The sequence below is a fragment of the Pipistrellus hanaki genome, assembly GCF_964339955.1.
Source record: "Pipistrellus hanaki genome assembly, chromosome: 16".
NCBI lineage: Eukaryota > Metazoa > Chordata > Mammalia > Chiroptera > Vespertilionidae > Pipistrellus > Pipistrellus hanaki.
In genome coordinates this window covers 37,877,616-37,901,412 of record NC_140518.1, presented here as the reverse complement: position 1 = coordinate 37,901,412, position 23,797 = coordinate 37,877,616, and the positions used below count along the sequence as shown (strand labels likewise).

The following is a 23,797-nucleotide window of genomic DNA, read 5'->3' as shown; positions in this document are numbered from 1 at the left end:
AGGAAGAACTGAGAAAAATGCTCCTCTGGATCTGGGTGTGCAATGGTGGAGACAGCATTATCTCTGGGAAGTGTGGATGCAGGAAGTGAAATGTGGTGTAGGGCAAAGAAGAAGTAACAGACTGCCCCTTGGACCCCTCTGGGAGGGGTTCGTCTTCTCCATGGCAACAATGAGGAAGTCAAGGAGCTCAACAGAAGATGAAAAGGACCAGACACACCCGGGATGGGTGGGGCTGGGGAGGAGGGAGCAAAGCTGGCCCTATATATAGCTTCTTCACTCACATAATCTCTGCCGGGGTTCCAATTATGATTGACTTCCAAAGTTGAGGAAAAGGTAGATCCCAGGTGACTGACTTCTGGGCTTTCAGACACAGAGGCCAGCAGGACTCCAGCTACTGACCTGACTCCTCCTCAGGCGCCTTCACCCCCCCTCTCCAGGATTTTGTTTTACCCAACTCAACTTATTGCTGCAGCAAGCCCAAGAATCACAGCCTCCAGACTTTGCACAGGTAACCTGGGGGTGCAGGTGAGACAAAGGGGGCAGGGAGGGAGTTAGAGAAAGCAGGGAGAGGGGGCTGTGGTTCTGAATTGGGACTGAACAGGAAGAGATATAAAAGGGCAGCTTGGAGATTCAATGACCTGGTGGAGATTTTAGACCCTATTCACTTAATTAGATTGGGGTTGCCTCACCTCTAGCCCCATCAGTTCCAGCCCCATCTTCAGCCTCCTCTCTAGACGCAGCCCTAACCCCATTGCAAACACCAGCACCAACCCAACTCTCCTCAATTTCCAACATCAGCACCAAATGTCGACCCCACTCCACCCATGGCATCAACACCAGTATTGACCTCGGTACTACGAGGAGGCATAACGTTAATTGTATCCCCAGTGCAAGACCCAGTCCTAGTAATACCTCCAGCTCCAACTTTACCTTTACCTTCAATCTCACATTCAAGTCATCTCCAGCCCAAAAACCAATCCTGACCTCACTTTCAACCTCTGCTGCAAACCCTGGCCCATTCCCATTCGTATCCCTAAGCCCTGGTTCATCCTCAGCCTGAATGTCTTCTCTTACCTCAGCTCCAACCTAGTCCCAGCCTACCCTGTCTCCTGTCTCCAGCCTAGCTGGTTACTGGTCCTACTTCCATTTCAGCTCGGGCAGCCTCTGCGTTGGTCCAAGGATGTCTATGACGTATGAAGACCTCCAGTCCTTGGAGAGTGAGAAGAAAAGCCAAGGTTTTAGAAACAGTAAGGGGAAAGGAGAAACGGTGTCTCCTCAAATACTCTGTTAATATGTTTAGAAGGATTTCTGCTGTCACGGTATATCTGTACCTCTACCATGTACATCGCTGGGGTCCCCCACATTGCGGTGTCTGGTGCTAGTGCCTGGTGGTTGCCATATGAAGAGGATTCAGAAAGGACAGGATCAGGGTGGACCAAAGCCGCCTGGCTGCCTATACTCTGGGGAAGGGTATGAGCTTTTGCACTGGGGGAGTGAACAGTCGTGTTTGGAAAGCAAACATTTGTTAACTTGACAATACAGATAAGCATGAGCCTGCTGAGAGCCTGGCTGCCCCAGTGCACTCTGGGTCCTCCTGCCCCCTGTCACAGTCCTGATGATAAGACATTACATATTGCCATGGTGTTGACATAGGGATGAGGGGCCCAGGTGACTGCAGGAGGGGTCAAGTGCCTGGGCATCTCCTGCACTACAACCTCTCCCCAGCTTTCCCTGCACCACCCTTCATCTCTGTCAGGTCTCTGTGGCCCCCTCCTCCTACCCTGTATCTCTCCTGTTCTCCACCTCCATGTCCTGATGTCCTCTTCTCCAGCAGGGCTGCCTCCTCTCCCAGCCTTCCTGCAGCATCTTTGTTCTGGACCCTGCCCTCTTCTGCTCACTCTGGGCCTCATCCTTCTCCTGATGGTTGGCATCATTGTGATTGGATCCAAAAGTGAGTGTCACGGGACAGGCAGGGATGGGGCCAATAGTGGGTACGGTAATCCAGGCACTGATGATGATCATGATGGGTAAAGATGGCTGGTCACTGGCCCTGCCATCTGGTTATTTGGGGTTAGAAATGTGCTCTGTTACTTACTCATGGGTAATGTAGTCCAAGTGCTTGAGTGTCCTCCTCTGCAAGCTTGAATAACAACAGAGCCTGTTCCTTCAAGCCGGGTGGCTGTGAGGACCCAATGATCCAATGTTTCTCCAGTGCCCTGCACAGTGCCACCACAGAGAGGACTGACCAAGGTTAGCACTCATGGTCCCACCTGTCTGAATAGGTGCCAGGATTCAGAGTGATGTGGAGACCCTGAGAGCAACTTTCAGCAACTTCACTTCTAACACGGAAGCTCAGGTCCAGGCACTGCACTCCCAGGGTGAGCCTGGCTGGAAGGGGCTTTGGATGGAAGGGGTCATGGTGGGAGAGAGGATAAGAACAAACCCTGTCCCTTGAAGCCAGGTGGCTGTGAGGACCCAATGAGCCAATGTTTGTCCAGTGCCCTGCTAAGTGGCAGCACAGAGAGAACTGACAGAGCTTAGTACTCATGGTCCCACCTGCCTGATCAGGTGGCAGGATTCACAGTGATGTGGAGACCCTGAGAGCATCTTTCAGCAACTTCACTTCCAACACGGAGGCTCAGGTCCAGGCACTGCACTCCCAGGGTGAGCCTGGCTGGAAGGGTCTCTGGATGGGAGGGTCCATGGTGGAGGAGAGGGAAGCTGAATCCTGAACACTGAGTCCCCATGTTTTCCAGGTGGCAGTTTGCAAGCAACAATAACATCTCTGAAAACTGTGGTGGAAAACCAGGAGCAGGAACTGCAGGCAGGTGAGAGGCTCCTCCAGGAGTGAGTGTGCAAGGGAGGGGGCGGGGCTCTCAGGTCAGAGGAGGGGTGGGAGCAGCCAGGGTGCTGAGTGCCCTCCCCTCCAGACCGCAGCTTGAATGACAAGGTGTTTTCTCTGGAGGTAAAGCTGGAGACACAGAAGCAGCAACTCCAAGCAGGTCAGCCTCTTCTTCCTGCCCCTGGGCCTGAGGTGGTGGAAGGGCATGGGGAGCTCTCAGCTGGGCCCCCTGCATTGTCTTCACTGCCCTCTGTGGGTCCCAGGTAATTCTGTAATGCTCCAGAGAGTCCAGAAGTTCGTCCACACCCTGCACTGTCAGGTGGCTGCGATCCAGAGCAATGGTGAGTGGTGTGTAGGGCAGCGCCTGACCCCATATCTGGCCTCCGTGTCCCTGGGCAGCATCTCAGAACCTCCCCACTCCCACCTCAGACTCTCAAGATGCCTGCTGCCCCATTGGCTGGCTGGAGCATGGCGGCAGCTGCTACTGGTTTTCTCCCTTTCGAATGTCCTGGTCCGAGGCTCAGTGGTCCTGCCAGCTGCAGAACGCCCACCTGGTGGTCGTGGGCTCCCAGAATGAGCAGGTGAGAACTGGGAGAGCTTGTTTGGGAGAATGGTTGGTTTACTTGAAGTCATCGCCCTCATCTCTCCACAGAAGTTTCTTGAGCAACACATGTACCCTGTGGACACCTGGATTGGCCTTACTGACTAACATGGTCCCTGGACATGGGTGGACGGGACATACTATAAGACCGGCTTCCAGTGAGTGTGTGTGTGTGCTCTGTACCCTGTTCCTTTGGCCTGGGCCCTGCTATCCCTGCTGGGGGTTTTTGAGGGCAAAAGGGACTCCTCTGCTTGGCTGAGAGTCTGGCTTCCATGGCCCACATCCATCTGCTCTCCTTAGGAACTGGAGTCCAGGGCAACCAGATAATTGGTACTACCATGAGCAAGAGGACTGCGCCCACCTCAGAACTGATGGCCAGTGGAATGATAACATCTGCATGACACCCTTCTGCTGGGTCTGCGAGACAGAGCTGAACAGAACCAGCTCCTAGTCTCCTCTTTCCTAATTTATTTCCTGAATGCGTTCACCTGCTGAGGGAACCTGGCTTGGGGATTCTTTTTTGGGGGTGGGGGTGGGGGTCCTGCATCACACAAGGGGTTTTCATCTAGGATTTAAGGAAAGGGGAGAGGATGATGTGTAAGGAATGCAGAATGATGTCTGAATCGGTGGGTAGATTAAAAACCATGCCACTCTTTGCAATTTGCAGTTTGTTTTTGTCAACTTTTTTTTTAGAATAGAAAGAAGAGAAAGAAACTAAACATTTTGTGTCATCTGGTTATTGGGAGTTAGGAATGTGCTGTGGCTTGTTGGTACTAGGAGGCATTGGGCAGGCAGCAGGGCATTGGGAAAACTGTGAGTTTGGGGTCAGATGGGGCGATGTGTGATGTACAGGGCAGGGAGCTCGGCTCTCTGAGTCTCAGCTGTGAAGCAGAATTGTCGCTGGGACCAGCCTCTTCCCAGAGCCTCTCAGAACAGAGCCACCCCTGTGTGTCGAGTGCTTTCAGAGCTTCAGGTGAAACTTCTTGGTGTGGGTTGCTCACATTACAGTGAAGAGAAGCAGCATCCACAGGCAACAACAACAGTGAATCAAAGCTGAGGCCGCTGCTGGCTCATGCTGGGGGTTTTGCTAAAATCAACCAAAGGTTACCAACCCTGAACTGCAGAGCTGACCTTGGCATGCTCCATATTCTTGCTAAGCAGCCTGAGTCCCAGCATTAGCAGCAGCTGGCCATATCTTGACTAAACGGACTCTTTGCTCTAGAGGCAGACACTATTTCTATTTTCCAAGGCTGTTAGCTATACAAATATTCTTGAAAAGACAGTTGAGAATGCAGGTGGTCAGTGACTCTGCTCATAAGATGTGAGCATTTTCTTCCCAAATGTGAGCATTTTCTTCCCAAACCCTGAAGATGCAGTTCTCCTACAATACACACACACACACACACACACACACACACACTCACACACACACACTCACACACACATGCATCAAAACAATGTTTGGTGATCAATGTTTCCATATTCTGTCTCACTTAGAAATTATCCAAGTGTCCAAAGGTTGCCTACTAATTGATTTTAAAACTATTTATTAAAAATGTTTTTTTTAAATATTTTTATTTATTTCAGAGAGGAAGGGAGAAGGAGATATAGAAACATCAATGATGAGAGAGAATCACTGATTGGCTGCCTCCCGCATGCCCCCTAGGAGGGACCAGGCCCAATACTCAGGCTGGTGTCCTGACTGGGAACTCACCACCGAGACACATCAGCTGGGCTTGCTTTGATTCAGGTCTTAAAGTTAGCAAAGGATCTTGAAAACTATATTTCAGCTGACACACCATAGAAAGAAATTGTTATCAACGGAATTTTTTAAAGATTGTAATTAAGTTTAATACTTTTTTCAAATATTAAATGCTTATATTACACTCCATACTGATCAAATTAGGAAAAAGATATATAGCATTTTATAAGCCAAAAGAATTATTAAACCAATTTGATCATGGAGAGCTAGATTTTTATGGAGAAATGCTCTTAAGCAAACGATTTCTGTGAGAATGATGTTTCTACAAGTTTGAACATTTAGCATATCTAAAGTTGTTTCTTTTAGCAGATTTTTAGGACAATTAGATATGTGCAAGTGTGTTAGTAATCCAGAACATCCTTTATTCTCACACCATGAGAAATAAGGACTCCTCTTAATTTTAGTCACAAAAGGAGTCTGCAGCTGCCGGGCTGGGATGGCTCAGGGGTTGAGTGATGACCTGTGAACCAGGAGGTCACAGTCCCATTCCCAGTGAGGTCACATGCACAGGTTGCAGGCTCAATCCCCAGAGTGGGGCGTGCAGGGAGCCACCTATCAATGGTTATCTCTCATCATTGATGTTTCTATCTCCCTCTCCCTCTCCCTTCCTCTCTGAAATCACTTAAAAATATATATATATATATAAGAGTCTGCAGCTTCCATTCTACAACTTCAGCCTTGGGTCCAAAGTATACACAGAAATACAAGGACTCATTAGTCCCGGGAAGAAAGTGAGGCAGGGACTGGGAGGAGGGCACAATGGCAATTCAAGGTGGCACAGCGATACATAAACCAGGGTGCGGCACCTCTTGTGACTTTAAGGCTCGCTTACTACCTCGCAAGAGTACTCCTTTAAGAAGTCTGTTCTTAATTTTTGGAAACCTCCCTAACTGGCCCTCAAATTATGCAAATGGACCCTCTATAATGCAAGGGTCCTCTTCCACACCAAACTGCCATCTGAGCGGCCAGCGGCACAAGATGGTGATGAAGATGCAAGAAGCATTTTCTAATTGAAATGGACACAACGGATTCTGTTTCTCATCAGGCATCTATGTGAAACCCCAACGTAAGTGAAGTAGCTTTACAGTGTGCAGTGTAAAAGTAGATGATCACGCGAAGAAGAATCTTACTCAACTTGTGGGAGAGCAATACTGTAAGGCCACAGACGGGCTGACTGTTGAAACAGATTACCCCCCCCCCTTTTTTTTTTTTTTAATAAGTCTTTATTGTTCAGATTATTATAGGTTTTCCTTTCCCCCCCTGCCCTACAATAGCTCCCCTCCACCTAATTCCCAACCCCACCCCATGCCCTTACCCCCACCACTGTCTTCATCCATAGTATAAGATTTTTGTCCAATCTCTTCCCGTCCCCCTCAAACTCTCTTCCCTCTGAGAATTGTTAGTCCATTCCCTTTCTATGTCCCTAATTCTATTGTATTCACCAGTCCATTTTGTTCTTCAGATGTTTTTTTCACTTGATTTTTAGATTCACTTGTTGGTAGGTATGTATTTGATGTTTTTCTGTTGTTCATAATTTTTACCTTTACCTTTTTCTTCTTCTTCCTCTTCTTAAAGAATACCCTTCAGCATTTCATGTAATCCTGGTTTGGTGGTGATGAACTCCTTTAACTTTTTCTTGTCTGTGAAGCTCTTTATCTGACCTTCAATTCTGAATTATAGCTTTTCTGGATAGAATAATCTTGGTCGTAGGTTTTTGTTCATAACTTTGAATATTTCTTGCCATTCCCTTCTGGCCTGCATAGTTTCTGTTGAGAAATCAGCTGACAGTCGTATGGGTACTCCTTTGTAGGTAACTAGCTGTTTTTCTCTTGCTGCTTGTAAGATTCTCTCTTTGTCTTTTGCCCTTGGCATTTTAATTATGATGTGTCTTGGTGTGGTCCTCTTTGGATTCCTCTTGTTTCGGGTTCTGTGCACTTCCTGAACTTGTAAGTCTATTTCTTTCACCAGGTAGGGAAAGTTTTCTGTCATTATTTCTTCCAATAGGCCTTCAATATCCTGCTCTCTCTCTTCTTTTGGCACCCCAAAAATCCCGATGTTGGTACACTTTAAGCAGTCCCGGAGGCTCCTTATGCTATCCGCACACTTTTGGATTCTTCTTTCTTTTTGCCTCTCTGGTTGTGTGATTTTTGCTTGCTTATATTCTAGATCTTTGGTTTGACTCTTGGGGAACATTGATCTATAGTTGAATTTCTGTATATTCTTTATTTCAGACTGTGTATGCTTAATTTCTGATGGTCCTTTTCCATATTTTTGGTATTCCCATTAAGGTCCTTGAAGGTCTCACAAAGCTTCTTGGAGATCTCATCAAGTTTCTCAAAGGTTTTTAGAAGATTCTTGAGTAACCTTATAAATGTGATTCTGAATTCTGTGTCATCTAGTGGTTTACTTTCCTCAGTCTCTCCTATTCGTGACATGCTTCTGTGTCTCCTCATTTTGGCTGCCTCCCTCTGTTGATGGAGTGGCTATGTGTGGTTGGTGAGCTATAGGGGTCAGTAGCTCAGCTTTCCCAATCACCTGAGGTGTTTGCATTTGCTATATCCCTTTGTGGGCTGAGTGCAAAGTCATGGTGTAATTAAGCCTTGATTGCTGTTGGTATACTGGGAGGAATTGACTCCAGGCCAATTGTCTGTGAGGACCCACTGTGTCTATAAAGGAAGAACTGCTATGTTGGAGACAGGCTTTGTTTCAGTGGGGCTTTGGTGCTCACTGAGGCCGCCTCCGGAATGTGTCACTCATGGGTGTGAGGGGTTAACACTGAGCACTAGGAACACTGGCTTCTGGATCTCCAATGGAGTGTGGTTCAGCTACTGCACCCTGCAGGAGCTACAGGGTGAACCACAGTCCTCTCCTCCTTTGCTAGGTTAAACTGCAACTGAGAGGGCCATTCCTATGCAAAAGCCGCTGCTTGAAGCTTGGATGTGTTGTGAGGGGTGGAGTCTCAAGGTGGAGTCTCAGGGTGTCACTAGGCTGGGGCATGGCCAACAGCAATGGCTTCCCATCAGCCACCTCTCCGATCTTCATCCCAGTGTCCCCGCATCACCCCACGTCTCATACCACAGCACAGCAAACAAATATTCTTGCGTGAAGCTCTGCAAGCCAGCCACCCTCACTTTCCAACCCAATGGGAGACAGTCTAGCCTCTCCCCAGAAACTGGATTTCAGAGAGATCAGGAGCTTGTCTCTCTTTGAGTTGAAGAAAGCAACGCCCTCTGCCAGTCTTAGCCAGGATCCGCCGCCAGCCCGTATCGCCCCCATGTCCCCCCACCAACCCCAGTTTTTCAGTGCTTGTGCCCTGAATTCTCCTCTTTCTCTTTCAGTCTAGTTGTAGGGCTTCCTTTCAGCCAGCTTTCCCTTGGGTTCAGGATGATAGACGTTTTATTGTATAGTTGTATATTTGAAATTGTTGTGCACGGCAGCAGATTAGGTGTGTTTACCTATGCCGCCATCTTCGTTCTGAAGCAGGTACCCTTTAAAGAGACAGAATTATGATTGTGCAATGTATCTGCTAATAGTTTTATCCCAAGAATCTTGGGAAACTTAAGAATGGGATAAAAATAGGACTGAAGTAGACATGGAAGAGTATATGTGGAAAAATAACTCCTCAGGAAAAAAATATCTTGGAAACACTTCTCCACATGAGGAGAGCCATGGAGGAAAACCTGGGAGTAAGTAAAGAAGTTGAAGACTACAATAAATCTGTTGTTATTCTTAAGAACGAGGGAGACTCCCTAACTGGTGTGGCTCAATGGATAGAGCATTGGCCTGTGAACTGAAAGGTCCCAGGTTCGATTCTGGTCAAAGGCATATACCTTGGTTGTGGGCACATCCCCAGCAGGAAGCATATGATTGATGTGTTTCTCTCATCGATGTTTCTAACTCTCTATCCCTCTCTCTTCCTCTCTGTAAAAAAAAAATAAAAATAAATCAATAAAATATATTAAAAGAAAGAATGAGTGAGACAATGAAAATACCCTTTCTCAGTACAAAAAAAGTCAGTGAAGAGACTGTTAAATCTGACATGGATTATGTAAGGAAAAGATGGACAACATATGTGATGAGATCATGTGAAATGCAGATGGATTTTAAACATATAGGCAGTGAAACCATGGATAAAGGGGGATTACTGTAACGATAATACGTTCATGTGTCTGGATACACAATAATGATGTAAAGGAATTATGTTACACCAAGGGGTCTCAGCCTGCAGTTCATGGAATGCCGAACTTTCCGGAGGCCTTTTTGGAAAAGCTATTTTCATCATAATACAAAGATGATGTCTGCTTTTCCACTGTGTTAAAATGGATGCAGATGGTGCAATATGCCTGGTGTCGAAAACGGCTCACAAATTAGCATGAACCAAGACACTGGCACCAAACTGTAGTAGTCATTGTATGCTTTAGTGCCATGTACTCCCAGAAAAAGCATACCAGTTTCAATGAAGAATGTTCTTATTAAAATAGCAAATATGGTCACATAATTTTATAGAATTGTAATATATGCTCCAGAGCGCTGCCAGGATTGGTTATAAAGTAGAAAAATTTTATTTTGGCCTGACTCCGTGGCTCAGTGGCTGAGCATCAACCTAGGAACCAGGAGGTCACGGTTTGATTTCAGGTCAGGGCACATGGCCAGGTTGCAGGCTCATGGGATGTACAGGAGACAGCCGATCAATGAGTCTCTCATCACCGATATTTCTATCTTCTATCCCTCTCCTTTCCTCTCTGAAATCAATACAAATATTTTTTTAAAAGATAATTTCATTTTAGATGTCTGAAACCTGTGACTGCAAAACATCAAGTCTGTTCCTTGGGGAGCTCCTTCTCCACCGTCCACCCTGCCCAGCAGCTGAGACTACCTCACTTAAATGGCAGTCATGGTCCCTCCCTCCTGGGGCTTTGTTCATGAGACAGGACACGTGTTTTTTTTTTCTTTTTTCTTTTTAAATATATATATATTTTATTGATTTTTTACAGAGAGGAAAGAAGAGGGATAGAGAGTTGGAAATATCGATGAGAGAGAATCATTGATTAGCTGCCTCCTGCACACCTCCTACTGGGAATGTGCCCACAACCTAGGTACATGCCCTTGACCGGAATCGAACCCGGGCCCTTTCAGTCTGCAGGCTGATGCTCTATCCACTGAACCAAACCTGTTTCGTCAAGACAGGACACGTTTTAACTAGTAATTGCAAATGGCTGACAGACCAAAGGGGGAACCTAGAGTTATGGAGGGATTTGTAACTTGGGGGTGGTGGGGACAGAGGGGATGCCTTATTCTACAGAGGACAGGGCAGCCTGCCCTGAAGAAGTGATCTTTAAATTGATCTTTTAAGGATGAGCAGATTTTAAAGAAGGGGAGAAAGGAGATGAAGAAAAAGAGATTTTATTAAAGGTAAGAGAAAATGGGTGTATTCAAGTGTTATTTCTATTTCTGAGGGGAGAAAACCGAGGCTCAGAGAGGCCAGGTAACTTGCCGGAGGTCACACAGCACTGTGGCCCCTGGCTCCCTGACTGTGGGCTTGAGGCTGGGGTAGGGTTGCTCACGGCTCAGCTTAGAGAACTGACAGCACTTGGTGACGACAGCATCTCAGATGTCCAGGCTAGGAAAGTTTCCTGACCCAGTATTCTCCCTTCTCTTCACAAACCCTTAGCCCAATGGTAATCACAGATGACTGACTGTGACGGGGGGAGGAAATTGTGCTGTAATCTCCTTTCCTTCGGACCTGGTACCCTTGGCAGAACTGAGACCTCCTGAGGACATGTAGGCCTGCCTTTTGTACTTGCCTGTTCCTTGATTGAGCCAGACAGTGCCCGGGCTACGGATGCATCGATGAATGAGCCCTGCTGTCCCTTTAATAAGCACCCTTAGCTCTTAGCTGATTTTTGCAGCCGAAATGACTCCCCTTAGGTCCTACTGAAATGTCTCAACAACCTGTGGTTCTCAGAGAGCAGAAAGAATTGACAAGACACACGTTGCTCAGGAGGGCTAAATTTGGGGCTGTAGATAGGCTGATTCAGAGACTTTATTTGAGGCTGAGTCTTGAAATCGGGATGGAGATTAGGATGGGAGTAGATTGTGGCTAACACTGGGCCTGAGATGAGAGCTTGAGGCAGAATCTAGAGCCAAATGTGGTGCTAAATTCATGGCTGGAGTTGGGGCTGCCCAACCCAGTCTAGAGGTGTGTGGAGAGATAGCCCGTATCAATCCTTGATCTCTACCCCAATATCTCTCACCATTTAGACCCCACCTAAAACCCCAAGTCCTGCCCCTGCCCCCACCTGCCTTCTCCAACCTCCTTGTTTTCTCATTCCCACCCGAGTCCTCAATCCGGTTTCCTGCAGCAGGAAAAAGAAGGTGGGCGAGAGTCAGTACAGATGACCAAGGCCTCATGTCTGAGACCCGGAATTCTATAGCCTAGACCTCCCATTCCCAGACTTCACACAGTAAATTACGAGGAGAATTCATTGGGGTTGGACACAGAAGGCAGTGGTTGTATGGTGGACCTGACTCTGCTCCAGAATGTGTCTCCTCCCTTTCTGCTTCTTTTGAATTCTCCCCACCCCCCCACTTCCTCATTTTTACCATTTGGAAGAGGGGAGTTTTCCCAGCGGGGTCCGCTGGTACTTCTCCTCTGCCCCACACCCCCTTTCACTTCCTGCATCCGAATTCCCCAGTATTGTTGGTGTTGCCCTTATTGTAACCCCGGGACCAGAGGAGCCTTTTTCTCCGCTCTTGTTCAGTTATGACTCAAGTTTCAGGCATCTGAGTTTCCTCTGGGGCCTGAATATTTGTTCATTTATTTTTATTTATTTTTATTTTTAATATATATTTTATTGATTTTTTTTTTTTTTTACAAAGAGGAAGGGAGAGAGATAGCCAGAAACGTCGATGAGAGAGAAACATCGACCAGCTGTCTCTTGCACACCCCCTACCAGGGATGTACCCGCAACCCAGGTACATGCCCTTGACCGAAATCAAACCTGGGACCCCTCAGTCCGCAGACCGACGCTCTACCACTGAACCAAACTGGTTTCGGCTATTTGCTCATTTAAAAAAAATATATATTTTTTTTTATTGATTTTTTTACAGAGAGGGAGAGAGAGGGATAGAGAGTTAGAAACATTGATGCGAGAGAAACATTGATCAGCTTCCTTTTGCACACCCCCTACTGGGGATGTGCCCGCAACCAAGGTACATGTCCCCCCCCTCCTGAGACCTTTCAGTCCACAGGCCGATGCTCTATCCACTGAGCCAAACCGGTTTTGGCTATTTGCTCATTTTTTTTTTTTTTTTTTTTTTTTTTTATGTCCCAGTGTATTTGAAAAGAATGCCTGTTCTGTAGGTAATGAACACAGTGTATTAAATACGGCAATTGGATCATAATAGTACAACCTGGAGCTCAACACATCTGTTTCCTTGGTGATTTTTTTTTTTTTGTCAGTTCAACCTGACATACATTCATTAGAGAGATGTATTGTAATTGCCTTATAAATATAGATTTGTCTATTTGTTCTAGTACTTCCAGATCCAGGCAAGAGAGGATCTAACCCAAGAGAAAGGACCAGGAATTTCTCAGGATGAGTAGGAAGTTCCAGGCTTAGAGCTAGCCTCTCTGGCGAGGTCTGAGGACACAGGACTGGCTGTGGGGCAGTGGGGTTGTGGGGAGGTAAGACATGGATTGACAGCGAGCCTAAGGGATCTTGAACTCAAGGGCCTCTCTTGGGCCCCTTCGAGGTCCTCAAGGGCCCAAGTGGTGTCATCACATAATCATAAGTTTTTGTAAATGATGAAAACAAAAGTTATTTTGACCACAATCGGTTCAGATGACCTCTGCCACTTTCCACTCCAACTCCCCCTTCTTCACATGTTCCTCTGTGTCAGGCGGCTTTTGTTCACCTGAATAAGAAGTTGGCTTGAGCGAGAAGGTTCCTATGTGGTCCTGCAGGCACATCGTGTATTCTTAGGGTTGTCCCGCCAGCTCAGGAATGGCTTTCAGGGGACCTTTTATCACCCGCGGTGCAGATTCCTTTAGGGTGACATGAAGGTGGCACATCCACATGCCCTGAAGGACCTGACAGCAGTGACATAGAAGAATCCTCTGTGGATATTCACCTCCCAACACTTGTCACATGTAACCAATGAGCCTGCAGCCAAAAACTACAGGGAAAACAGAGTTTAGAGGCGTGTTGGGAGATTATTTAAAATACTATGTCATATTTGGGGATGCGTATGGCAGTTTCAGCTTTTTAAATTTGTGAGTTTTTAACTTAAGTAAATATTACATTTTATGCTTAATTTTGTGTTCCTTTATAAGGACGGCTCCCCAAAACTGTGTGCACTTCAAACGTCATGAAATTTCCATTCACCTCTGTGACTCTAGGAAAAACGTGCAGCTGAAATACCAGTTCTGTGACTAGTTTGCAGGGGTAGATGATTATATTGCCAGGCTTTTTACAAGTAAGGAAGACTTCGCAATAGGTTCAAAGAATATGGAGCAGCCCTGACTGGTTTGGCTCAGTGGATAGAGCATCAGCCTTCGAACTGAAAGGTCCCAGGTTCGATTTTGGTCAAGGGCATATATGTTGGTTGTGGGCATATCCCTGGTAGGGGGTGTGCAGGAGGCAGCTGATGGATGTTTCTCTCTCATTGATGTTTCTGATTCTCTATCCTCCCTTCCTCTCTGCAAAAACTCAATAAAACGTATTTTAAAAAGAATATGGAGTATATTCTTAAGTGAAATAATTATGAACTTCAGAAGGAACAAAAGTTGTGCAAGAAAGGAAATGTGATCAGATGATCCTACTTGGGTCAGCATTTACCACTATTGACGCAACCATAGCTGATACACATTCTGAAGTACGATTTACATAGAAATTGTTGTAGACTCAGTTGGAAGATTGTACCTCATCTACAGGGTAGAACTAAATAATGTCAACAATTGGTAAAGATATACCCATTTATGTGTGCATTATCTAGAAATTCAGATGTCAATCCTGGAAGAAACAGCTAGTAAACAGAGAGCAGTTTCTCTAAAGAGCAGGAGTGGCTTTTCCTGGGCTCACAAGACTTGAAGTTGCATGTATTATTACTTCCATCATTTATTTTACCTCATGTCAGTCATGTTCATTTAGAAGGGGAAATCCCAAAACATTTTGCAACTGATCATCAGGAAGTCTTTACCTATCACAGCCTTAGAAGCAAAATTTGCTTGAAATATTATGTGTGAAAATATACCAAAATCCCAACTCCTTATATGCCACAGGGAATGATTAACTGACATAGGGCACATCCATATTTTGGAATTCTCCACCCTTGCTGAGTTCCACGGGAATAGCAAGGATTGGATCAAAGCCCACAGGCACGGGGAAGTGGGAAAAGCCCTGCGCAGTGCAGTGCGGTATTGCAAATGTGCACATACGCAGGGCACACCCAACAGGAAACCTCTTCTGTCCACTGACCGGGCCACAGGGTGCGGGAAGCGGGGTCAGTCCCATTCTGGGTGTGTCTGGGAGGGCGCTTTCCAGGAGAGGAGCATTTGAATTGGGAAAGCAGAGTGCCCTCCCCAAGGGGGTGGCCTCATCCCACCAGCTGAAGCCCTGCACGAACCAGAGGCCGAGCCCCCGCCAGTCCCAGAGAGTCCTTCCTGCCTGACCCCTCCACACGGGGACACTGGCCTCTTCCTGCCTCTGGACTCAGGGAAACATCGCCCCCCGGTGTTGGGCCTGCTGCCTGGGTCACTCCGCCACCCACGGGCTCCCTGGGCCTCTGGCTGGCTGCTCCCCGCAGGACCTGGGTCTTGTCAGCCTCTGTAATCACAGGAGCCAATTCCCTGTAATAAATCCGTGTGTGTGTGTGTGTGTGTGTGTGTGTGTGTGTGTGTGTGTAAAACATTTTTCACTAAGTGTATGTAGTACTTTTGTAATAAGAATAAGAAAAAAATTCATTGCTTAAGGCCCTTCTAAGACTGGCTTTAGGATGGTCTCAGAGGATGAAGCTGCCCACTGCGGACATGGCGGGGACACCTAAGCTGGACTCCGTCTACATCTGTCTGGGTCAGAAAGAGGCCGCCCCGCTGAGCACAGCAGGAAAGTGAGCCCCAACGCCCCCCTCTCAGCAAACGTTCTCCAGCGCCTTGCGGCCCCGCCACAGCTCCCGGGCTGAGGGAAGTGGGGGGCCCTGAAGCCTCTTCTGGGGGAGACCCCAGTGCAGGGCACGTGCTTCCTCCAGGAGCCCCTCAGGCTGTGGGCAGCCCCTCCGGCAGCCCCGCCAGCTCCTCCCCGCACCCCCAGCCCCAGGCCTTCCTTTCACTGAATGCCACTGCTCCAGGCTCTCCCTGATCCGGGTCCCTCAGGATAGGGACTCGGGAGCCGCTGTCTAGAACTAAACTTTCTCCCTGACCCTCTGCGCTCCCCCTTCTTTGCACCCTGCACGTCCCAGTTCCCAATAACCAGTCCACACAGAGTGTCAGCATTGGTTTCTCTTTTCCTGCTCCACTGAGGAGGCGGGAGGTGACAACCCCCACAGTGAGCTGCAGAAGGAGGCGGGATCTGTGCCCCCCCCCACCCTGGGGTCTGAGATTCTTAAACCCCTTTGTTCTGTCTTCCCTCAACGCCTCCCAACTCTTCTTCCTTCATTCCAAATCCCCACAGAGAAGCTGGGAGCAGGGTAGGGGTGGGGTGCGGGTGGAGACTGCTGGGGTTAGGGCTCCTGGCCGGGAACTTTCAGCTTCAGCTCGCAGGCCCACTGCTGCATCCGCAGGCAGTCATCATCGTTCCAGCGCCCGTCCTCCCGGACCTCGGCGCAGTCTTCTTCCGGGTCATCTTCGTGCCCCTTCCAGTTGTTGGGCTGACCGGCACCCCAGTTCCTAGGAATGCAGGACAGAGCTCAGGCTCTGACCACCCCAGCCCACCCCCCACCCCAACCCCCACCCCACCTCAGAAAAGCAGAGCCTTGGAGGGTTCAGGGAGCAGAAGCTGCAGCCTGGGAGGCTGGAGGGGTGAGGGCTGGGGAATGGGGTCGCTCGGGTGGGTGGGGCGGGGAGGAGGCACTTACTTGTAGCTGTTCTGATAGTCTGTGCCGTCCACCCACTTCCAGGAGCCGCCACCCTCAACGAGACCTATCCAGGTGTGAAATGGGGCCGAGTGCTGTGCGATGAAGTTCTGCAAAAACAGGAGGAATGGAGAGTCTAGTTCTTGTCTCCGTGCATGCATTAACTGTGGGCCTCAGCCTGCCCAGCCTGGTCTGCCCCAAGGTGAAGCACCAGCTCCCAGCAAAACTAGGGCCTCGCTTTTTCCTTGGTAGCCTTAGCTATTGTTTGGAGATAATATACTGGGCTAAAGCCCACGCTGTGTGCTTCATGGGTTTTATTTTATTTAGCCCTCAGATGCTCTCTAATGCTTCTGACCTGAGGACCTCGCGGGGGTTGGCAGAGCCCCAAGAGTCAGTGCAGGGCTGTTTGTGACACTGCCCCCACCCCACCCCCACTTCATTCTCAACGCCCGGCTGCTGCCTGGACTCCAGTCCTCTCCTTGTCTTCTGCCACAACCTCAAACCGGGATCCTGACTCTGGCCCCTGTGCCTGCTGCCCCCAAGAAGCCGTTGGTGTCACCTGCCCCTTGGGGGCATCTGCCCTGCTCCTGCCTCTGTGTGGCTGTCCTCTCCAGAGGATCACTGGGTCCTGGGGCTTCCATTTGGACCCACTGCCCAGAGCCCCAGGATGACTTAGCTACAAGGGGACTGGTGTTCGGTGCTGAAAATTGGAGGCTGCCCTGGTACGAGGGAGAGTGTGGAGAAAGCAGATGGATGGTTGACCAACATCCACACACGTCAGTCAGTTCCCTTTGGCAGTGTGTCTAGGGTCTCCAACGGCAGTTGGGGTGAAATTCCTAATTCTACTCTCACCTGGAGACACAGCTAAGACGACAGCCAGTCACCTCATCAGAGGGCAGACAAGGGAGCATCCAGGAATCCTAGAATCCTGCACATTGGATAATGTCCTGTGCATGATGGAGTATCCTGAGAGGCTGTTCCCAAATTGGGAGGAGTCAGCAGAGGTGGAGGGAAAGTGCCTGGAGACAAGATCTTCTAGGTGCTGCTGCTGCTGCTGTCCTGGTCACCTCTGCCCAGCAGGACCAGCAGCTGAATAACGGGACTAAATCATCAAAACCCAGGCCTCCGTGTCAAAGAGTGATGGGAAGAATCAAATGGTGCCAGGTGACCAGAGAGGACAGCCCAGGAGAATTCACCTCCCAACTCATGGTAAATCACAGGCAAGAAAGAACGGTGCCCGTTCATAAAAGTGGCAGAGGTGCCAATGATCATGGAACTTATGCAGAATAAAGAGGAGGAAGAGGAAGAGGAGGAGGAGGAAAAAAGAACTGTGATATTAAAAAGAGAGGTGAAAAATATACTTTGAATGAAAGGTATGTATTTTTAAAAATGTATTTCTTTATTGACTTCAGAGAGGAAGGGAGAAGGAGAGAGAGATAGAAACATCAATGATGAGAGAGAATCATTTGATTCGGCTGCCTCCTGCACACTCCCCTACTGGGGATCGAGCCTGCAACCCAGGCATGTGCTCTTGGCTGGAATCGAACCTGAGACCCTTCAGCCCGCAGGCTGACGCTCTATCCACTGAGCCAAGCCGGCTACGGCAAAAGGCATATTTTAGAACAGAGAGTGATGTTGTAGAACAACTTTTTTAACGGCCTCAAAAAAATTAAAGGAGACGAATGCCATAAAATATCAAGGAGGATATTTAAAAAGAAAGGCCTCACAATGTAAGAAGTAAAGAGAATAAATGCAAGAGAAAATTTTAGATATATAAAACAACCCAGGGACTCAGCAGGGAACCAAGACCCAGACAGGAAAGACAGGCCTGCGAAAAGGACCCAGAATGCACAGGGAAAGAGCAAGATGGAAAGAACGGCAGCAAGATGGTGGCTGTGGAGGCAGACAGTGGGCATGCTTGTGGGTGACGTGTCCCAGAGAAAAAGAGAACCAGTGGACAAGAAAAAAAAAATGTCCACATACATGACTCCAGAAAGTCTTCTCAAAAGTTAGAAAACCCAAGTTTACCCATTAAAAGGATTCTCCTGGCTTTAGAGCAAACGTATAGAATGAGCAACCAAGTTATATATCTGGATGAGATTTATGAAATTAAAGATAGAAAACAGTCCAACTCTTCAGGCAAAAGCACTTAAGGAATCGAGGAGAGAAAAGAATGAGCCTTATAAACGTCCAAGTTACCATTCACTGTTCTCAACATAGAAAAGAAATGATAATTATGTGACAAGAGAAAGGGGATAGCTAACTCCACTGTAGTAATCATATCGCCATATGTAAATGTACCAAACTAATGTATGTAACCTCTAATTTATCCAATGTGATATGTCAGTTAAATCTCAATTTAAAAAAAGAAAGAATGGGATGTGTGAATAAATGTGCCGGTTTCCTCATCTTTCATATGGAAAGTTACATAAACTCCTTGCTTTTTTTTTTTTAAGCCAATAATTTTCAGCCCATCACTGACAGTTATAAAATGAATCATTCATATAACTCAGAATAAGCTACATCTAGTTCAAAATACCACAGGGAAAGAAGACAAAAAGAACACAACTCACACTACAAATGTAAACAGAAAAAAAAGACAGATTAAGCATAGCTATTAGAAATAAAGGAGATGCACACCTGTTAAAAGACTCATTCAATTAAAAAAAACACACACACAAAAAAAACTTAAGCACAACCTATAGGAAAAATACCTTAAAGTTGGCTGCACAGAGGCACCAGTTGGGGTAACTTTTAAAAATCATAATGCTCTGCCCTAACCAGTTTGGCTCAGTGGATAGAGTGTCAGCCTGTGGACTGAAAGGTCCCAGGTTTGATTCCGGCCAAGAGCATGTACCTTGGTTGTGGGCACATCCCCAGTAAGGAGGTATGCAGGAGGCAGCTGATCGATGTTTCTCTCTCATTGATGTTTCTAACTCTCTATCCCTCTCCCTTCCTCTTTATAAAAAAAGCAACAAAATAAGGGTGTGGGGGCAATGTTAAAATATGTACACAGATAATAATTTAATAAAATAAAATGTAAAAAAACCCCAAACAACAAAATATATTTAAAAAAATAAATTGTAACGCTCCAGAGGAGCCCAGGGTTAATGAAATCAGGATCTTTAAACTTGGCAAGTATAAAGGCGTGCAATCCAGAGCCAAGGCTTCTGCGAAGCCTTAATCACAGGTTGGAAACGAGAAGATGGGCTGAGTTACATCCAGCCAATGCCAGGGAACAGAAATCAAGGTCCGTCCTATTTGTATCCCATGAAGATGAATTCAAGGCAAGAGCATTAGAGCGGACACTGACATTCACTCCGAGTGACGAAGGGACAGGTCCGCCTTGAAGTTGTATCATCAAGAACGTGGGCGCCAGCTCACCGAGCTCTGACGTCTTGGGTTGGCCCACGTGAAACCGACATTTGTGTCGGCCCAAATGGATTGAAACAGGCGGTTTCCTTCTGGTTGGAAAAGCCGAATAGGCTTGTGATTATTCCGGCAGCAGGTGGCAGTGAAAACACAGGCGGAGGAGGCAGAGTGGCTCTGAAGCCTGGCTCCTCCTGACTTGCTAGCTGCCTGGCGAGGCCCCTAGCCTCCCTGTTCCTCAGGTCCCTCCTTTCTCCCTTCCTCACAGTGGGGATGGTCCGAGGACCTGCCTTGTAGGGTTGTGAGGATCACGGGAGTGAATGTATATGAACGTGCCTGTCACATAGTAAGGTCTCAGTAAATGTTACCATGAGTAGCCTGTGTGTGTGTGTGTGTGTGTGTGTGTGTGTGTGTGTGTGTGTTAAAGCTCCACCTATTCTAAGAGGCTGGCTCTTCCCTGTGGACGTTGGTGTTTGGGGTTGTGGTGTGGAGGTGGCAGTGGGCAGGTGAGACCTGGACAGTTTTGGAGGGACCCAGGAACCCCATGTCCCTGGGAATCCCTCCCACTCTGCTCCTCTCACCCAGCTGACCACCACAGTGAGAGGGGCTCTCAGTGTCTCCACCTCTTCTCCCGCCCCCCACCCCTCGCCCCAAGCTCTGTACCCAGTCCTGCCTCTACTTAGTTCATCTTGTCTTGCGTTCTGTCTCCCGACCTGCTCCTCACCCTGCTCCCCTGGCTCCTGCCCCTCTGCCCGAGCACCTGGCTGTAACCCCGGCCTCTTAGCACAGGGCTGCTCCGCTATGACCCGCCCAGCGTCCTGCCAGCCTGCGGCTTCTGGGCTCTTCCCCGGCTTAAAAAATAATAAAGCAGCGGACCCAGCCGCCCAGGGTTTGCATTCCAGGCATCACCTGCTCCTCTCTGGAGTTGATGACCACCAGGTGGGCGTTCTGCAGCTGGCAGGACTTCTCAGCCCCTGACCAGGTCGATCGAGCACGGGAAAACCAGTAGCAGCTGCCGTCATGCTCCAGCCAGGCAACGGGGCAGCAGGCCTCTTGGGAGTCTGAGGTGGGAGTGGGGAGGTTCTGAGATGCTGTCCAGGGACACATGGGCAGGATGTGGGGCCAGGTGCTGCCCCACACACCACTCACCATTGCTCCAGAGTACAGCCACCTGACAGTGCAGGGTGTGCAGGTCTTTGACCAGCTGCTGGACTCTCAGGAGCATTTCAGAATAACCTGGGACACACAGAGGGCAGTGGGGACAATACAGGGGGCCAGTTAAGGCCCCCCATGCCCTCCCACCACCTCAGGCCCAGGGGCAGGGAGAAGGGGCCTGACCTGCTTGGAGTTGCTGCTGCTCCTTCTCCAGCTTGCTCTCCAGAGAAAACACCTTGTCATTCAAGATGCGGGCTGGAAGGCAGGGCACTCAGCACCCTGGCTGCTCCCACCCCACCTCTGTCCTGAGAGCCCAGCCCCCCCCTTGCACACTCACTCCTGGAGGAGCCTCTTACCTGCCTGCAGTTCCTGCTCCTGGTTTGCCACCACAGCTTTCAGAGATGTTATTGTTGCTTGCAAACTGCAGCCTGGAGGTCATGGGGACTCAGTGTCCAGGATTGAGCTCCCCTCTCCCCCACCATGACCCCTCCATTCTGGAGCCCCTTCCAGCCAGGCTCACCCTGGGAGTGCAGTGCCTGGACCTGAGCCTCCGTGTTGGAAGTGAAGTTGCTGAAAGTTGCTCTCAGGGTCTCCAGGTCCCTCCGCATATTGGCACCTGATCGGGCAGGTGGGACCATGAGTGCTAAGCTCTGCCAGTCCTCTCTGTGCTGGCACTGAGCAGGGCACTGGGCATACATTGGCTCATTGGGTCCTCACAGCCACCCGACTTGAAGGGACAGGCTCTGTTGTTATCCAAGCTTGCAGAGGAGGACACTCAGGCACTTGGACTACATTACCCATGAGTAAGTAACAGAGCCAGCAGCCGTCTTTACCCGCGATGATCATCATCAGTGCCTGGATTACCGTACCCACTATCGCCCCCATCCCTGCCCGTCCCATGACTCTCACCTTTGGATCCAATTATCCAGATATCCACCAGCAAGAAGAGGCCGAAGCCCAGGAAGAGCAGGAGGAGGCAGGGTCCAAAGCAGAGACGCTTGAGGAGGGCTTGGGGAGGACACGGCCCTGCCAGGGGAGAGGACAACAGGAGCTGGAGGTCCGGGACAGGAGAGACACAGGAAGGAGGAGAGGGCCCGGGGGATATGCCAGGGATGGAGGTGGGTGCACGTAAAGCTGGGGGAGGCTTGTGGTTCAGGGATTCCCAGGCCTCTGACCCCTCCTGAACCAGTATAAGTACTCAGTCACATGGGCCCCCACCCCTACAACAACACATGATGGCAGCATGTGGGAGAGGGGGCAGGAGGACACAGAGTGAGTTGGGGCAACCAGGCCCTCAGCAGACTCACGCTTGTCTGTATTGTCAGGTTAGTGCATGCTTTCCTTTCCAAATACGACTGTTCATTCTCCCCCAGTGCAAACACTCATGCCTTCCCAGAGAGTAGTGGCCACCAGGCTGCTGTATTCCTCTCTGACCCTGTCTTTCTGGGGACCTTGAATCCTCTTCATACTGGAGCCCCCAGGGTATGGGGTTCTGACCCCCTCAGAAGGGGGGACCCCAGCAGTGCACACGGTAGAGGTGCATATACGCTGCGACTGCAGAAATCCTTATAAGCCCATTGAGAGGGTATTATAGGAGAAACCCTTTCTCCTTTCTTCTTACCATTGTTAATCCCCTGGCTTCTCTCCTCACTCTCAAAGGACCGGAGGTTTTTATACTTCATTGACATCCTTGGACCAACGGTGAGGCTGCCCGAGCTGAAATGGAGGCAGGGCCAGTGACCAGCTAGGCTGGAGACAGGAGACAGGGGAGGCTGGGACTAGGTTGGAGCTGAGGTAAGAGAAGAAGTTCAGGATGAGGATGAACCAAGGGTTAGGGATAAGAATGGGAATGGGCCCGGGTTTGCAGCAGAGGTTGGAAGTGAGGTCAGGATTGGTCTTTGGGCTGGGGATGACTTGAATGTGAGATTGAAGGTAAAGGCAAAGTTGGGGCTAGAGGTATTACTAGGCCTGGGTCTGACATTGGGGATGCAATTAAGGTTGCATCTCTTCCTAGGACCCGGGTCAATACTCCTGTGGATGCCGTGGGTGATGCAGAGCCTAAGCTCGGCCCTGAAGTTGGAAATAGAAGATTTGAAGCTCAACTTGGGGTTGGGGCTGATGTTAAGACTGTGGTTGGGAGTTAAAGGAGGAATTGGTGTTTGTAATGGGGTGAGGGTTGGAGCCAGGCTGGGGCTGAAGGTGGCGCTGGGAATGGGCTGCAGATGGAGCTCAGTGTGAGTCAGTCTGTGACCGAGGTTTGGCAGCCAGCGTTCAATCCGAACCCAGCTGAGTGAATAGAGTCTAAAGTCTACATCAGGTCATTGAGTCTCCAAGATGCCCTTTTATATCTCTTCCTATTCAGTCCCCCTTCAGACCCACAGCCCCCTCTCCCTGCTTTCTCTAACTCCCTCCCAGCCCCCTTGGTCTCACCTGCACCCCCAGGTTACCTGTGCAAAGTCTGGAGGCTGTGATTCTTGGGTTTGCTGCACAGCAATGAGTCGAGTTGGGTAAAACAAAATCCTGGAGAGGGGGGTGGAGGCGCCTAAGGAGGAGTCAGGTCAGCGGCTGGAGTCCTGCTGGCCTCTGAATCTGAAAGCCCAGGAGTCTGTCACCTGGGACTTCCCATTTCCTCCGCTTTGGGCAGTAAGCAATAATCGGATCACAAGCTGAGACTGCGAGTTTGGGGTGTTAGATACCGAGAGCCAGCTTTGTTGTCCTCCTCCAGGATGTGTCTCCTCCCTTCCCGCTTCTTTTCAGCTTTTCTGACTTCTTCATTTTTGGTGTTTGGGAGAGGAGTCCTCTGACACCCTCCCTTCGCTTCCTGCATCTGATTTCCTGGAGTTGTTGGCGTCTCCATCATGGCATACCCAGGCCAGCCCTTGTTCAGTCGTGGCCTAAGTTGCTGGTGTCTGACCTTTCTCCGGGATCTTAGCTACCAAGCTTCCCCCAGCTCTTGCCTAGCTCTCTTCCCTCCACTCAATTGGAGGGAAGAAAGTGA

The 23,797-nt window shown here is 49.0% G+C and overlaps 2 protein-coding genes across 4 annotated transcripts; one reads left to right on the top strand and one right to left on the bottom strand.

Annotated features, from left to right (window-relative positions):
* The first annotated feature begins 209 nt into the window (after positions 1 to 209).
* Positions 210 to 3,948, top strand: LOC311611641 (C-type lectin domain family 10 member A-like). The gene is given in 11 exon segments (XM_084863974.1): positions 210 to 508; positions 1,153 to 1,247; positions 1,835 to 1,951; positions 2,283 to 2,378; positions 2,757 to 2,828; positions 2,931 to 3,002; positions 3,106 to 3,183; positions 3,272 to 3,423; positions 3,495 to 3,548; positions 3,552 to 3,601; positions 3,744 to 3,948. Coding segments are annotated over 10 exon segments (909 nt in total). The 5' UTR covers positions 210 to 508; positions 1,153 to 1,180; the 3' UTR covers positions 3,895 to 3,948.
* Positions 3,949 to 15,685: 11,737 nt separating this feature from the next.
* Positions 15,686 to 23,544, bottom strand: LOC311610517 (C-type lectin domain family 10 member A-like). Of its 3 annotated transcripts, none has more exons than XM_084861851.1 (10): positions 23,247 to 23,544; positions 22,421 to 22,515; positions 21,709 to 21,825; positions 21,320 to 21,415; positions 21,156 to 21,227; positions 20,983 to 21,054; positions 20,794 to 20,880; positions 20,554 to 20,705; positions 16,279 to 16,385; positions 15,686 to 16,090 (listed from the first exon to the last, which is right to left on the bottom strand). In XM_084861851.1, exons 2-10 carry the CDS (start codon positions 22,485 to 22,487, stop codon positions 15,925 to 15,927), a joined length of 936 nt encoding a protein of 311 aa, XP_084717977.1. In that variant the 5' UTR covers positions 22,488 to 22,515; positions 23,247 to 23,544; the 3' UTR covers positions 15,686 to 15,924. The 3 variants fall into 3 exon arrangements, with proteins under 3 accessions (XP_084717977.1, XP_084717978.1, XP_084717979.1); XM_084861852.1 differs by having other exon boundaries at positions 22,421 to 22,548; positions 23,247 to 23,441; XM_084861853.1 differs by lacking the exon at positions 20,794 to 20,880 and having other exon boundaries at positions 23,247 to 23,444.
* Between the last annotated feature and the right edge of the window lie 253 nt (positions 23,545 to 23,797).